Source organism: Crocuta crocuta, unplaced genomic scaffold, assembly GCF_008692635.1.
Source record: "Crocuta crocuta isolate KB4526 unplaced genomic scaffold, BGI_CrCroc_1.0 scaffold197, whole genome shotgun sequence".
Lineage (NCBI taxonomy): Eukaryota > Metazoa > Chordata > Mammalia > Carnivora > Hyaenidae > Crocuta > Crocuta crocuta.
Window position 1 is genome coordinate 10,810,344 of NW_027532002.1, and position 16,928 is coordinate 10,827,271.

The following is a 16,928-nucleotide window of genomic DNA, read 5'->3' on the forward strand; positions in this document are numbered from 1 at the left end:
AGAGCCTGCTTGAGATTCCCTCTCCCCCTCTCTCTCTCTCTCTGCCCCTCCTCCACTCGTGCACGTGTGCACGTGCTCTCTCTCTCTCAAAATAAATAACTTAAAAAAAATAAATGAAAGTAAGTTTTAGTGACTCTTGCTGGTTTCTGACTAAGACATGAATAACAGACTCTGGGAAGGCATATTTTAGTGGTAATAAGTATATGAAGTATTTTGTTGTAGTAGAATGAAATAAGGACACAAAAAACTGCTTCTTGCATAAAGGGGTCCTATCCAAGGAGGATATAATATACCCCAGAATTTTTTTGTTTATGACAAATTTAACAAAATATTTTAAAAAGCTGGGGTTTCTTCTTTTCTTCATAGTAGTTACTCAAACCTGATTAGCTAAAGGTTACAACAGATTTATTAGTAATAGATGGAAATCCCTCCAACTGTGAGCAAATCAGGATCCAGGAAGATACTCCAAAGTCTGTTTTGTTTTCTACATCCAAACTAGTTACTGTTTTCTCACCATTCTCATTTTTACTGCCTCTGCTATCAATTCCATCATCACCATCCATCCATTCTTTCTTAGTTTTTCTTCCGCATGCTGTCTTAAAAATCTTCATAGATGCAGAATGCTGAAATAATTCTACAATTATCATCCATACACCCACCACCTAGATTCTACCATCAGCATTTTGCTATACTTACTTTAACACATCATCTATCCATCTCACCATCCCTCCAGCCATCCATCAATACACTTTATTATGTTTTATGCATTTCAGGGAAATTGCAGACATTAGGATACTTCACCCTTAAACAATCAGCATGCATATCATGAAACAGAGTTCAATCTGTTGCAGCTTTTCTTTTAAGGCAAAATATTGCACATATTTTAAGTGTACGTTCACTGAGTTCTGACAAACGCGTACACCTTTGTAACCCAAACACCTATCAATACATTAAATATTACCATCATCCCAAAAAGTTTCCTCGTGTCCCTTTCTAATCAGCTCCTCCCTCTTCTTTCTGTTCCCCCCAGACATATATCTATTAATAGACTTTTAAATTCACTACTTTTGCAGTTAGCAGACATGATTCATATTTGTAAAGTATCTCAAAAAGCACAGATATGACAAGCTCTCTGCAGACCGCTGTTAAAGTACAGCACATCACTGGCCTCAGCATCACCCAAGATGTTTGTTAAAAAAGCAGATTCCTGTGACACCTGGGTGACTCGGTCAGTTAAGCATCCGACCCTTGGTTTCAGCTCAGGTCACGATCTCACAGTTCACGAGTTCAAGCCCCACATCCAGCAGTGTGGAGCCTGCTTGGGATTCTCTCTCTCCTTCTCAATCTGCCCCTCACCCTGCTTGTGCACACTCCCTCTCTCTCCACCCCTCCCAAAATAAATAACCTTAAAAAAAAAAAAAAAGCAGATTCCTGAGCCCCACTGTGGAACCTCTGAATCACAGTCTTAGTCGATCAAACTTAGGAATCTCATTTTCCCCAGCTCCAAAGCTGATTCTAATTCAACCAAGAATTAAGAGCCTTTGCATTGGAAGGCTTTCACTGAGATTTAAATAACCACACACAACCATCAACATCATCTGTTGGGGATGGCAGAAATTCTGGCCTGTGAGTCTTTATATCTTTGAACGTGTGAAAGCAAAGAGTTCCTACACAGAGGAATTTTTCTATAGCCAACCTCCTTTCCCTATTAGCAAAAACCAGTGGAAGAAAAAAATATGTTTATTAGGACCCAAATATCAGTGTCCTTGAATGAATAAATAAATAAACGAATAAGCGAACACTGCAATGTGCACTCCTACACCCATTCTACATTTACTCAGTGAAAATGGTTACAAATTTGACCTGCCATTTGTTGGCGATACCCTCACAATGCCAGATTAACTGATTTTCTCCTTTTTATCCCACCACTACAGCAAGAAAAATTCCATCCTGTCTTAAAACCTCCAAGACCCCTAGAGGGACGAATTGCTCGACTGCTTCAGAACCGACGTCCCCTGGAGGCTACTGTTCAGCAAAGACCATATTCCTGTCCAGACTGTACCCCCAGAGTTTTATGTAATTTTCACACTTTTGTACCCAGTTCTACAGAAATGATGGGACTTAGTGATAACACGCTGGCGGGTGTCGCCCGTAAAAAACAGGAAATTGAAGACAAGATTAAGGAACAAAGCTTGCTATCTACCTATGCATCCTCACCTTGTTACCCAACAAGAGACCTGACTAACGTTTGCGACATAAAAACATTTCCAAAAATCACGGATACTAAAAAGATAGAAGATCTGTACTGGAGACAGCTGGCATTAAACCCCCAACCTGTATCTTGTTATAGCCCAAACCATTACCTTCAGTATGAGCGTCTTAAACCTGCCATACGGGACCCGTGTACTATGTGTCAAAACTCTGTTAGCTTTAGTAAGCCTTCTATTTTAGAAAGTAAACCAGACTTGGAAGCTTTTGATTTGGAACATTTTTTAAGTAAGCCAGAAGAAAGGTTGACCTTTAACACAGAAAACAACGAGGAAACAAGACCCATTCTGGGTTGGATTCCTAGAGCTGGAGTGGCGAAGCCTCAGACTGACCTGCTAGGGCTTAAGAACTCTTTTTCAAAAACTGGTGCACAAAAACGTTTCCATAAATCAATTTTAGAAGACCATAAAGACCTCAGGGATACAGAGCATTCAGGAATGAAACACCAATTCTATGGCCATAATTCCTATTATTTCTATAATTGAGATATTCATTCTTTCCTTCAAAACCCAGCCTCTTGCAAGAAAAGTAAAAATTTAACAGAATTTCTTCCATGTTGTTGGATTCTGTTTTCTAGAATAGCCGTAATGACCTTGTTATGAAGTTTATGTTTTCAGGAATTTAAGTTAGTATCTAGTTAGAGGACCCCAGAAAAGGGGATGTTCTTACTTCCTGAAAAGTTTAACAATTTGGCAATAAAATATTAGAACCAGAAAAATTTATAGTCTTTAATCTTATTTTCAAATTACAATACAAAGTAATTTTCCAAAATCACGAAAAACAATGACAAAGTTTACATTGTTTTCCAAAAATTTAGTATTTGAAATTCAAATGTCCAGTAGTTGACAGATGTCTATACAAACTATAGTCCCTTAATAAATATGTGAACATTGTCCCCTTCTGTAACTGTTTGTAGAAACATCAAATATAAAAGACAAAACTCAAATGCCCAGTTAGTTGAGAGATGGGCAGCTCTATAAATTGCATTACTTTAATAAATTAAATATATGGGCCCTTTTTTTATGTAAATGTGGACAAAATAAGTCAGTATAAAAAATGAAACCCAAAATGCTGTGCATGCACACATTCAAAGCTGGATGTTTCTCTTCCTTTAACCTGCTGATAGAGAAACATACCCATTTTTTTAATGCAGGAAAAAAATGATTTTATTATGAGGATCTGGCAATGGCCTTAATTAGTAACTGGTGAGTTAACTGTGGCAAGAAAGGATGGTGTCTTAGTCTGCTTGGGCTGCTAAGACAAAACACCATAAACTAGGTAGCTTATAAACAACACTGATTCCTCACAGTGCTAGTGACTAGAAGTGTAAGGTGATAGCACTGGTAGATTTGGTGTCTGGGAAGGGTCCGTTTCTTCACTGACAGCCATCTTCTCACTATAACCTTGTAAGGGGCAAGGGATCCCTTTATGAGGACACCAATCCCATTCATGATGGTTGTCTTCATGAACTAATCGCCTCCCAACGGTCCCACCCTTAGGGGTTAGGATTTCAACACATGAAATCTGGGGGGGAACACAAACATGGACACCATAGCAGATGGCTTGATATCAATTACTCTAAAGCCAAATGTCAGTTTTGGAAGGTGTCTACCAAGAGTTTAGCTAATTGCCAAATGGAAGCCAACTCATTTAATGTGCCAACAGGCACATTTTAGACATAGTTTATCATGAAAGTTCTTAAGGAATTTCTATGAGTGTTCTGTTGAGATGTCTTTTAATTTTTATATTTCATGATCATGTCATTCAATTACACCTCCTTTCAAACTATTTTGGACTAGGGGTACCTGGGTGGGTCAGTTGGTTAAGTTTTCAACTTTTTTTTTTTTTTTTACTGTTAGAGAGAGAGAGAGAGAGAGAATGCATACAAGTGTGCACAAGCAGGGGAGGGGGAGAGGGAGAGGGAGAGAGAGAATCCCAAGCAGGCTCCAAACTCAGCACTGAGCATGGAGCCTGACTCAGGGCTCAATCCCATGACTGTGAGATCATGACCTGAACCAAAATCAAGAGTCAGACGCCCAACTGACTGAGCCACCTAGGTGCCCCTGAACAATGTTCCTTTAGATTCAGCCACATATTAACCTATTTTGTTGCTCTTTATTTTTTCTCTTCATCTTTGATCTCTTAATCTGTAATCATTCTTTGTATAAAGAACACCCTTTAGAATTTCCTTCATTGTGGATAAGGGGGTGACAAACTCAGTTTTTGTTTGAAATGTCTTTCTTTCTTTCCTAAGAGATATTTTGTCAGATAAAGAATTTAATTTCACAGTTACTTTCTTCCAGTATATTGAAGATATTCATATACAGTCCCCTGGCTTTCATTGTAGCTGTAGAGAACTCAGTAGTCAGTTTAAGAGTTCTTGGAATGTCAGTGTTTTTCTCATTTTGCTTTTACATTGTTATTGTCTTTTTTTTCTTTTCTTTTTTTTTTTTTAACACTGTATTAGGAATCATTGGAATGGACTGATATCTTTCACTCAAATATTTCTTCTACCCCATTCTCTCTTCTCTCTTTATGGGACTCCACTTAAAAGTACGTTATACAGGGGCACCTGGGTGGCTCAGTCAGTTAAGCATCTGATTCTTGGTTTCAGCTCAGCTCATGATCTCACAGTTTGTGCATTCAAGCCCCACATCAGGCTCTGTGCCAATAATGGAAAGCCTGGTTGGGATTTTCTCTCTGCCCTCTCTTCTTTGTCTCTTCCACAGCCAAAAAATAAACATGCATTAAAAATAAATATTTGTAGAAATCATTTGAGATTTGACTGATATTATTGTCTTCCTGAATTTTCATTTGGTTCTGCTAGGTGCCTGAAGGCAACAGAATTCCTTATTCCAAGTTCAAAAATTTGAGGTATTCTTGGCTGACCACTAAAAAAGTCGGGCAGCAGACCTTGTAGGATCAGTGTTTCTTCCAGTTCACCTTCAGTTCCAGGCTGCAGGCCTTTGAAATGCTGACCTAAAGCTAGGGTCATTTACTAGGTATCTGGTTCGACAACCTCTGCAAGCCCTGAATTGATATTGTAAATACACTTTTTTTTTTTTTTTTTTTTTTTTTTTTTGAGAGAGAGCATGCAGGAGCAGGGGAGGGGCAGAGGGAAAGGGAGATAGAGAACCTTAATCAGACTCCATGCCTATGCCCAGCACATACTCCTACACAAGGCTCCATCTCACAACTGTGAGATCATGATCTGAGCCAAAACAAAGAGTTGGACACTTAACCAACTGAGCCACACAGGCGCCCCAAGACACCTACATTTCTACATACAGATAGAGAGAGTGATATATCTAACGACTAATAGTGTGTCCCATGGTCCCTGCAGCCTAGTATTTACACCCTTGTGAAGGCTTCTTTTACTTTGTACCACAATCCATAACTGGTAACAAAAGTGATGGTATGTCACTTCTACGATTTATAAAAGGTTATAAAGGATTGGCATTTATCTTAGCTTCTCTATCTCTCAGTTTCTGGGAAGCAAGCTTCCATGGGGTAAGCAGTCCCCTCCATAGGCCTCTAGCCAAGACCCAACAAGGAACTGAGGTCTGACAACCATGTGAATTGAACCGGAATTGAATTCTCCAGCCCACTCCTATTTGAGCCCTCCGATAACTGTATCTCTGTCCAACAGTGTGACTACAAATTCACAAGAAACTCTGAGCCAGAACCAAAACCCAAATAAGCTGCTTCCAGAGAAGCTGTAAAATAATAAATGTTTGCTTATCATACTGTATGTAGTTTATTTCAATGCCTATCATTTTTATTTCTACAAGTTAGCTTTGGCTCTTTTTAAAATCGGCCTGGTTGTTTTGGATAGTCTCTGGTTCTATGTAAACGCTTTTGTTCTCTGCTTTTGTCTAAATATTTTAAATGTTATTTCATATTATACATTGTAAAGGTAAATAAAAATTATTTTCTGCTTAAAAAAAAAAGTAAGACCATTTCTCTTCCTTCCCCTTCTAAGAGTTCTTCCTATGAAAATCTAAAGGACCAGAGTCCTCACTCTAGCCTTTAAGAGTGTAAGAGTCTCTCAGAGGTCTGGGTTTTATCCTTTTTGGTAGGTAAACATGTAGGAAGATACAGATTCACCTTAGGAGCATAATGTGGGTGTAACTATTTGTTTCTCAGGAAAATAAGCTTTATTATTCTTTTGGATGAGGACAACTAATTAAACAAATGGCTACCCCAATTCCTGAGTGAACTTAAAATAAAAGAATGTGGAAAAAAAAAAAACAACAACCCTCAACCAAAAAGGATCTGGCCATAAACTGTGGTTAAGTTCTCCTATGGCAAAAGGGTTACCATTAATCCAAATAATGAACAATAATCGTGGAGCCAAAAGGGAAATAGGCTACTATTGATCCTAAAGCCTTGTGTTCTATGCTAGCTAAAAACAGCATGGTATAAAAGGATTGTAATTAATTTAGCTGTAATTGTGTGAGATTTTATTCCGATTTGGTAGTTTCCTGTGGACGACATATGTACAACCACTTTATTGTGCTTACTCAATAATGAACGCGTTTTCTTTCCTAATATAGTGATGCAAGGAGATATCTTTCTCAGTAAAATGCTTACTTCCCCAATGATACCTAATAGTTCCAACACTGTTTGTGGTGTAACTTTGCTCTTTGCTGCTTTTCATAATGATCTCATGCTTGCCACTTCTTAGGAGTATGGGAGTCCCAAGGGCCTGGGTTAAAATATTCCTCTGCAGATTTGTTTTCTTCTGCGAGACACCAGAACACACTGCTCATCCGCAACTACTGTATTAATTTGTCAGCTAGAGGTTTCTCAAACCATGCAGGTAAAGTAAAATCAAATCTGCATGAGGGCCAACCTGTGGGTATGAATCCTCAGAGGATACTTTTTCCTCCCATTCAGTACTTAAGGCCAAGTCAGACAAGACTAACCTGGTGCTTCCTTGGGGCGCCTGGGTGGCTTAGTCGGTTGAGCGTCCGGCTTTCGCTAAGGTCATGATCTCGCGGTTCGTGGGTTCGAGCCCCGCGTCGGGCTCTGTGCTGACTGCCAGCTCAGAGCCTGGAGCCTATTTCAGAGTCTGTGTCTCCCTCTCTCTCTGACCCTCCCCTGCTCACGCTGTCTCTCTCTCTCTCCTAGAAATAAAAAATAAAAAATAAATAAATAAATAAATAAAAGACTAACCTGGTGCTTCCCTTTTCCAGGAAGCAAATTGTATTTTATCCTTCAGGTGTGTTTCATCATTTTGCAGGGGTCTCAGCCAACCTTACCTCTCCATCTCCCTAGTGTCAAATTTATGAGCTTTACTTTCATTCTGCTGAGCTGCTCCTAAAGCTCTTTTACTTCAGCAAAGGTCCTAAGGCGGTCCTAAAGTGAGCTTAAGCTTATCACACTGCTTTTCTTGTTCCCCACCCCACCCCTGCCTTCAACCAGGAGATTGCCCTTTCTTTCTTGTGACTTCTATATGTTTTGATTGGCAGGAGGGTGGGATTTTATTAGATCTTTTTCATCAGAAGAGACTTTAAAAGTATGGCATCCATTCTATTGTTGGAAGAAAAAAATCTAAGGCATCTATTTTGTAATAGTTACACTCCTTACCAGCCACTATGATCCTACGGGGTAAGACGGAGGTAGATGGGACAGATATAACATATGAATATAAAAGAGAACAACTGTAAAATGTTATTGTTCCCAACTAATTCTCTCAGGTATCCTGAGTGAATTGTACATACTAGGAGTCTCTTCCAAACCTAAATACATAGATATTATATAACACATAATTTATGATATCTGCTTTACTACAGCCAAGTGTTTACTTTGTTGTTCTTTTTCCTCATCTTCCCATTACTTTCAAAAACAAGACTATCTACAATGTCCTTAATTAAAAGTACTAAGAACTTTCTGTTTTCTAATCTCCCCTTCATGGGAATAAATTTTAAATGATGTCAATCAATTCATTTGGCCAAATGATTTAATGCTACATCTATTTGATCTGCAGTATCAGCACAATATTTGCCATGAGTCAATGCCTCTACGAACAAAGACTACAGAACAACTTCTGATGTCATGAACAAAACCGATTTTGATAGGACTATATTTATTTGAGAACCAGATATTCCTTTGAGGAATATGGGTGACACTATCATTACTTGGCTTCAAATGAACAAGCTAAATTTGCAAGGTGTTGGCTAAGTTTGGTCTTCTAAAAACTTGGTTAGCCATGAGGCGCATGACAGGCTCACCTGGCAGAGCATGTGACCTTTGATCTCCGGGTTGTGTAGAGATTAAAATCTGGGTGTAGAGATTTTAAATAAAATTTTTAAGGAAAAAGAAGACTATTTAAAGTAAGTAATAAGTATTTGGTTAGCCAAGTGACCCTACTTCAGGAATAAACCTAAATGGTCCCTTCAAAAGCCACAAAAGATCTTGAATGTGATTTTTGCCATTTCACAGCACACTTCTGTGGCAGTAGTGTGTGCAATATGAGAAAGGGGAACTGGAAGTCAGGACACAGAAAACAATAAAAAAAAATAATAATAATCTAGTCCTACAGGGAGATGGGTGCTCTGGGGCAGAAACCACAGTACCAGTGGTTTGGAAGGAGTGTGAGGTAATCTAGCATCTATTGCTTACATTGGGAGCAGGAAGAAGATTGCCAGAACGTAAGTGCCACCAGAAAAAGAATCCTCAGTGATTTACGCCAGGTACTTAATGTCTGTTCAATAAACACCTGACTGAATGAATGTGGCAGTACTAGAATATGAGAAAGGAGGAAAAATTCATTCAGAACTCGGGGTCTGAATTAGGGGGCCACGAGAGTCAAGAAGAAACTTTCCAGTGACAAAACTGAGCATATCAGGAAGGGGAGCTGGTTCGAGAGGTAAAGTATAACTGGAAACTAGGTTATCAAACCTGTATTTCTGATGTGATCCCAACCCCATACCTTACTTGAACGTGACATTCAATCCTAGGTTAAATGAGATGCGAATCCTCTCTAGATTTCCAAGAATTCTCTAACCATGTAAATGTGTCCTATTGTTGCCTGCACATAATGTTGTACAGCACAGTTCCTTGTGCTGTACATAGACGCAAGGGAGAGACGGGTGTCGGCAGAGAGCAAGCAGGCAGGTGAGGGGCCAGGGCTACAATCTAGTTTTTGCCGCAGCTGCTGCACCCGCCCCCATTCCTCAGCCTTGGGGCATCCATCAAGGGGCGTTCTGAAAGGGCTCAAAGTATCAGAATGGAGGCGAAACAAGAACACGTCAAGAGCTCAGGTCCAACTCTTATATCTCCTGGTTCCAGGCTATTCTTTGTGGGTGCGGCTGGCGCCAGCCGTGGAACCACGGCAGAAGCTGGGTAAAGGTCGCCAGCTGAAGACACGGTAGCCAGGAGACCTTTACGTACTACAGAGGTGGGGCGTTCCCCTCTGGGCAGGCAAAACGCCCCCCTCTAGGCGCATTACGTCAACGAGCACTGGAGCAGTTACCTTAGCAGGATAACGCCCTTAGTCCACCACGCGACTCCGCTCCACCCTCCCCGGGGGCACACGCATGCACACAAAGGCCGCACAGTGACGTCAGCCCTGTCCTGCACCTCCTCGGTGTCGTACATCCAGTGGCCTGTCGTAACTGCCGGCAAGAGAGGCCGCGAGCAGAAGGGCACTCGCGCGCTGCACCCTACCCTGCTAGCCGGCATACGCGCAGGTCGTTGGCGCAGGCCCCGGAAACTGAAGCCAATGAGATGCGGTAACGTCACTGCGTATCAGGCGGCACAGCCNCATAGACGCAAGGGAGAGACGGGTGTCGGCAGACAGCAAGCAGGCAGGTGAGGGGCCAGGGCTACAATCTAGTTTTTGCCGCAGCTGCTGCACCCGCCCCCATTCCTCAGCCTTGGGGCATCCATCAAGGGGCGTTCTGAAAGGGCTCAAAGTATCAGAATGGAGGCGAAACATTAACACGTCAAGAGCTCAGGTCCAACTCTTGTATCTCCTGGTTCCAGGCTATTCTTTGTGGGTGCGGCTGGCGCCAGCCGTGGAACCACGGCAGAAGCTGGGTAAAGGTCGCCAGCTGAAGACACGGTAGCCAGGAGACCTTTACGTACTACAGAGGTGGGGCGTTCCCCTCTGGGCAGGCAAAACGCCCCCCTCTAGGCGCATTACGTCAACGAGCACTGGAGCAGTTACCTTAGCAGGATAACGCCCTTAGTCCACCACGCGACTCCGCTCCACCCTCCCCGGGGGCACACGCATGCACACAAAGGCCGCACAGTGACGTCAGCCCTGTCCTGCACCTCCTCGGTGTCGTACATCCAGTGGCCTGTCGTAACTGCCGGCAAGAGAGGCCGCGAGCAGAAGGGCACTCGCGCGCTGCACCCTACCCTGCTAGCCGGCATACGCGCAGGTCGTTGGCGCAGGCCCCGGAAACTGAAGCCAATGAGATGCGGTAACGTCACTGCGTATCAGGCGGCACAGCCGCACTCGCGCCGCGAGGGGGCGAAACGAGTTCGGTTGCACCAACACCGGTACTTAGGCGCGGACCGGCGTGTCCTTGGACTGAGAGAGCTGGACGTCCGGCTTGGGAGCGGGCACCTTCGCTTCGCGCGCGACCAAAGAGCGGTGAGCGCAAAGCGGGGAGGCCGAAGCGGGCGGGAAGCGCCGCCGTAGGGGCACGCGGTTGTGTTGGCGGGTATGCGGGCTTGCCTGAGGTCAGTGCCCGGGGCCTGCCAGTGGGGCCCACACGGGGCTAGCAGGCCTGGGAGTGAAGACCCCGGACTTTAACCAGCCAGAACCCCGTGGGCTACGGCGTGAGGTGGGGCGGAGCCCCAATTAATTGGGGGGACGGTCTCGGTCAGGACCCTGAAGAGCCGTAGGCGACTTGGTTGGGGATCTGACTGACCCCAGCTCTCGTAGTCGGGGCTGTAGGGATGTAGAAGCGACCGACAGGAGATGAGGGCGGGAATGAGAGGGTCGGTGCGCAGCGCCTCACGTGTTCCTTTAAGGAGAGGAAAAACTGCTGCTCCTCCAGAAAGGGGTCATTTTCCTTTTTGGTTACCTGTCGCTTCTCCCCTTAACTTGCCTAAGCATCTCGGGAAGGTAGGTTTCATCAGTCTCCTTGAAACCGACCTGATTAGGTGACCTCGTGGTCGCTTCCAGAGATCTCACAGCGAGGGTCCCTGCGAGACCTCTAAGCCCCCTTCTGCCCTCCCACTCACAACAGCAAAGCAGTTTATAGTGATCTGAGCAGGCAGGATCAACCATGATTTCTTTCTTTCTTTCTTTCTTTCTTTCTTTCTTTCTTTCTTTCTTTCTTTCTTTTTTAGTATATTTTGATCTCTCTGAGACGTGACTTAGAAATGTAGTATAAATAAATAATTAGGCTTTCTTAAAAGTTGAAATTTCCGTAGTTTGAGTTTAATATAATCATGGTTTTCAATTTAGATTTGTGACTTTTTGTGACCTTGACCTCAACTTTCGAAATGGTTTTGAACTAGGTTCCCACTTTGCTTACTTGGGTTTTAATTCTGTCACTTAGACAAGCGTAGATGTGCTTTTAAGGAAGTTCTCCTTCCAACTAGTGTTTTTGGTACTGAAGAGTCTTGCAAGTGTACTAATAAGAAAACAGGATTTATCTGGATGCTTAATATCCTATCATAGATTCGCAGTGGATGAGTAAGTCACTAGAGTGACCACTGATTTCCATGGGACTTTTACTTGAAGGAAATAAGTAATAAATTGAGTCTTTCATTTTTAGATTTAAAAATGGGTGATGTTGAGAAAGGCAAGAAGATTTTTGTTCAGAAGTGTGCCCAGTGCCATACCGTGGAAAAGGGAGGCAAACACAAGACGGGGCCAAATCTCCATGGTTTATTTGGGCGAAAGACGGGTCAAGCCCCTGGATTTTCTTACACGGATGCCAACAAGAACAAAGGTAAGGCGGGGACAGTTGTAAAATGACAGAAGCACAAATTGCATGAATATAACCAATGGTAAAACCCTTATCAGGAGTGTGAAATACTTAACAATACATTCCTCCTTGTTTAGGCATCACCTGGGGAGAGGAGACACTGATGGAGTATTTGGAGAATCCCAAGAAGTACATCCCAGGAACAAAAATGATCTTCGCTGGCATTAAGAAGGCAGGGGAAAGAGCAGACTTGATAGCTTATCTCAAAAAAGCTACTAACGAGTAATAGTTGGCTGTTGCCTTATTTATTACAAAACAAAAATGTCTCACGACTTTTTTATGTGTACCATATTTAAATTGATCTCATACACCAGAATTCAGATCATGAATGGCTGATAGAATATTTTGGACAGTTCTGATTTAAATGAGATTGGCTTGTGGTTAAATGAATATGATTGGCTTTTTGAACTTTGATAGTAATTCTGGTTCAGCAAGTGCTGTCACTGTTTTCCCCTTCAAAAAATATGATTGGAATTGATTAGATGTTAAGCTTTTCAGAGATGGTAAATGCCATGTCTAAACTTATATAGGAGATTGGTTTTATATTTAGATTTATATAACTGGTTATATTAATATATTTAAATACTGAGGAAATCCATTATATCAGAACAGCAAGACATCAGCTGTGTTTCAAGTTGTGTTTGTTAGCCTGTTAAAGGCAAGGGCTGAAGATAAGCTGGCAACGTCCACTTTATCTTTTTAGTCTTAACTATGCCAATTTAATTAAAATTCCCTGCATTTAAATGTTGCCTTTTGCTTAATGAAAGGCATTTTAGTGTGGTTTATGTATAAAATTAAATAAAGAATATTAACACTTCTCACATTTTACAGATGATCTGTAAGGTCAGATGCTTTTAAAATTCAGTGTGATAGGTTATAGAAGCAGATTTGGCTTGTGAATTCTTTACGAAGTTATCATTCAAGATTGTCTTCTCAACAGCTATTCACAAATACAACTGTGGATTTACCATATATGTATGATTGGTAATGGTGCTTTTGCCAACTCTTTAGAGGGGTTAAAGTAAAGGAGATATATCATCACAGATTTTTAAATTATGTGATAAGGCTTAAGATAATTAAAAACAAAATCACAGATCATGATTTTTCTAATGTGCTTGATTTAATGATTGATGCCAAAATTTAAGTACAACAGTCCTAAGTACTGACGGAGCAGTGTTACTAGTCATAGTACTGGATTGTATACTTATCCCTCTAGGACAGCCTAAACTAGAACAACACTTCAGTAATTCATCCTTAGAGTTTCTTTGGCCAGAATGAACCCTGGAGAGTTTATACCAAATGTAGATAAAACAACATGCTTCTGGTCAAAGTTCTGTGGCATATGATTGTATAATTTTTGTGCAAGTTATTTCATACATGGTCCATGCTATAACATTTAGAGAGGCCCTGGATGATTTTATGGATGGTGAAATTCTCAGTGAAAGAAACTGATAAGCTATCTCTGGGGACAAATAAGGAGAAAGGGAAGAGGCCCTAATGATTTCAAAGATGATGGGGATGATTAGATAGCCTGTTAGGCCTGGCAAAGCTATTTGTAATTTAATCTTTCATCATTGGAGAAATATAAGTAAGCAAAGAAGTTGGGAAACCTGCAGAAACAATTTGGGAATGCAAAAGAAGGCCTGCTGTAATTCAGAGGTAACCGCCTTTATAACTTGGTAACTGCAAAAGTTAGTGGTATTCAGAAACAGTGTAGCCATTTAGCTTGTAAGAATTCTAGATCAATGTGGGAAGACATGGAGTCCAGGGAGCTGATTTACTTCTGTGCCTCTGACATCAACTGAACCTGCTGTGTTATAGGCCAGTTATACTCAGTAAGTACCTCTGGTGATTGATACATAACATAAAACGATCCTACAACTAACTCAAAAGAAATTCCCACTTAGGAGGTTTATATGCTCTCAGAAATAAATAGGATAAAAACACTTTATTTTGAGAGGGGGAAAGAGAATCCCAAGTAGGCTTTGCCCTGTCAGTGCAGAACCTGACACGAGGCTGCATTCTGCAAAACGTGAGATCATGACCTAAGCCAAAATCCAGTCAGACGCTCAACCAGCTGAGCCACCCAGGCACCCTGAGAGCCAGATGCTTTTTAAGGGGTTTTTCTTCCCAGTTCCATCTAGAAAATCCGCTGTGGATTTTCTAGAACAGCACTGTCCTATAGAATTTTCTGTGATGATGGATTGTACTTGTGCTATCCAACTTGGTAGCCAGTAATCACGTGTGGCAATTAAGCCCTTGAAATATGGCTAAATTTACAAATAGCCATAAATGGCTACCTTGTAAGAACTTGTTGAACATTGCCATCTGTGAAAGCTCTTGACTGGTGAGCACCAGAGTACTTTTCATTATACGCTCATGTAAAATTCCTTGAAAGTCACAGTGAAAAATTAACTTCTTCCAATGTTAACAGTGACCTAATTGTCATGTCTTTCTATTCTCAAATAGCTTTGATGATCAAATAGCTTTGATGATGAAGACTTTTGACAACATTTGACTGCTCTCATTTTAATCTCCCTTGGTTTAGGTTTCACACTCAATGTGGAATAAAACACAGGCATCACAGAATATGCACATGTAGCTGTATCTGTTGGTAACACATACATTCTTTGCATGATATTTTGCCCAAATTCTAGCCCCATAATTCAGATTTCAGTACCTTGTAAGTTATATGGAACAATTATTGTCTCTATTTTGTATCTAAGTAAACGGGCTCAGAGAAGTTGTTGCTGTCAGAAGTCACAGAGTCATTGCCTTGGAGTAGGATCGCATAAACTGACCCTGCCTTTTTATAGTGTCTTCTAAAACTCCATATAAACCAAGTCATCTATTAGCCTCTTTACGGAACTCACACTTCTTTTCTTACTAAAAACCACATTCTCCGGACCTCTAAACCTCTGCAGCCCACACAGCTGGAGCCTGCTTGTTTTTTCACACTGTCCACAGCAGAGGTCACTGGTCTTGGCACCTTCCAGATCATTACACTTAACCCTCACAGACAGGACTACCTGTGTGAGATTGAGGACATCTTTGTGGACTATTTCCTGTACTCCTGGACCTTCACTACATTTGCTGAGAATTTACGTGCTCCAACCCAACTCTTTTGAAGAAAAAAATTATACTGGTAATGGCTACAGAAAAGTGAATTAATGACCTGTCCTTATTGCCACTATAACCTCAAAACTTTTTACTTGATTTTATTTTATTTTTTTACAAATAGTTTATTGTCAAGTTGGTTTCCATATAACACCCAGGCTCATCCTCACAAGTGCCCTCCTCCATGGAAAACTTTTTACTTGATTTTAACTTCTCAGTGCTACTTTCTCATAGTAACAACTTATCGTTGATTCAGAACTTCTCCACTTCTGAAATTTGAAATCCCATTATACAACCTCATACTACTTAATGTTTCTCTTATCTCTGTTTCCTTAAACTCCTCAAAATCCCACTCCCTGATCGTTCCCTTGTGGTTTCCTTCCTTAGCCAGCTTTTCAGTGTATTTTTTAAATGTTTTTATTTCTGAGAGAGGAAGACACAGAATCTGAAACAGTCTCCAGGCTCTGAGCTGGCAGTCAACACAGAGCCTGATGCAGGGCTCAAACCCATGAACCATGAGATCATGACCTGAGCCAAAGTCGGATGCTTAACCGACTGAGTCACCCAGGTGCCCCTCAGTGTATCTTTTCAATCACTGCATTGCTTGCATTCAATACCTTTGTCATCTGTTGCTTTTTGTGGTATTTGTTTTGCACATAACCAGCCTGAAAGCAGCCCAGCTCTCTGCTTTCTCTACTTCCACATCTGGTCTGAGCATTATCGAAGAAAATCACACACATCTGCTGATTGGCACCACTGTAAACACATCCCTGATTCAACAGGAGTAGCAAAAACCCTATGCAACTGTTCTTTTATAACTGTTCCTTTGCGGTTAATTTACAAAATCATGCTCCTCAAGCTTATCTCTCCCCTCTCCCCTGTTGGCACAGTGGATGGCCTTCCCTCCCATTTCAGATATCTGTTCTTTATTTCCTGGCTACAAGGGAGGGTTTTGTTGTCCCCCACCCACACCTTTAGCCATGTTCTTATTCAGATGATTCAGAATGTTCACAATCACATCAAGAGAAGCTCCCCATGTTAAACTTACTCCAGCAAGGTCCGTGTAACACCCATTCCCAACCCTCTTCTGTCTCCATCTTCCATAGAAATTTGAAGAGCTAAATGGCTTGCTTTCATTTCAGAGCAGGAACTTCACATTGGGAGCTACAATCCAACACAACAAATAACACTGAGTTCTGGAAGGTACAGCTTTTCTTACTCAGTTTAATGAAAATGTAGCTGGGCATGGGCAATACATCTGGACCAAGAAATTTTTTTTAGAAATCTAAACAATTTAGGAATAAAAAGGGAAACCTACAGGTTTTCTAAGTCACCAGCCCTGAGTTAGGGCATATCATGTTGTCAGATGAAATTTTTTATACTTTTTACTGGTGAGTGTTGGAAGAAGACAGCCCAAGGATCTGAGCCCTCTGTTGACATTGTTTGATGGAATCCTGTACAATAACACTTGTGCCTTAAGTCTGTAAACTGGCATTAATTACATTATCCCTGAGGGTTGTAAGGGTTAAACAAGAAAATGTGCTTGGGATATTGCCTAGCACTCTAAACACTCCAATGTTAGCTAGT

General features: G+C 41.5%; 2 protein-coding genes and 1 long non-coding RNA gene across 7 annotated transcripts in view; 2 read left to right on the forward strand and 1 right to left on the reverse strand.

Annotated features, from left to right (window-relative positions):
- SPMIP4 (sperm microtubule inner protein 4) overlaps positions 1–2,976 on the forward strand; it is a 43,037-nt gene extending 40,061 nt beyond the window's left edge. For both annotated transcript variants that reach the window (XM_077775449.1, XM_077775450.1), the window contains one exon: positions 1,935–2,976. In XM_077775449.1, coding sequence (XP_077631575.1) covers positions 1,935–2,753 — 819 coding nt within the window. In that variant the 3' untranslated portion in view covers positions 2,754–2,976. The remainder of the gene's footprint in view (positions 1–1,934) is intronic.
- Positions 1–9,846, reverse strand: part of LOC144241006 (uncharacterized) — a 31,370-nt gene extending 21,524 nt beyond the window's left edge. For both annotated transcript variants that reach the window (XR_013337936.1, XR_013337935.1), the window contains exons 1-2: positions 9,749–9,846; positions 7,197–7,397 (exon numbers count right to left, since the gene is read on the reverse strand). This is a non-coding gene — a long non-coding RNA (uncharacterized LOC144241006). The remainder of the gene's footprint in view (positions 1–7,196; positions 7,398–9,748) is intronic.
- Positions 9,847–10,628: 782 nt separating this feature from the next.
- CYCS (cytochrome c, somatic) lies at positions 10,629–13,325 on the forward strand. Of its 3 annotated transcripts, none has more exons than XM_077775398.1 (3): positions 10,629–10,965; positions 12,012–12,188; positions 12,302–13,325. In XM_077775398.1, exons 2-3 carry the CDS (start codon positions 12,020–12,022, stop codon positions 12,448–12,450), a joined length of 318 nt encoding a protein of 105 aa, XP_077631524.1. In that variant the 5' UTR covers positions 10,629–10,965; positions 12,012–12,019; the 3' UTR covers positions 12,451–13,325. The 3 variants fall into 3 exon arrangements, with proteins under 3 accessions (XP_077631524.1, XP_077631523.1, XP_077631525.1); XM_077775397.1 differs by having other exon boundaries at positions 10,630–10,876; XM_077775399.1 differs by lacking the exon at positions 10,629–10,965 and adding an exon at positions 10,986–11,069.
- Positions 13,326–16,928: the final 3,603 nt, after the last annotated feature.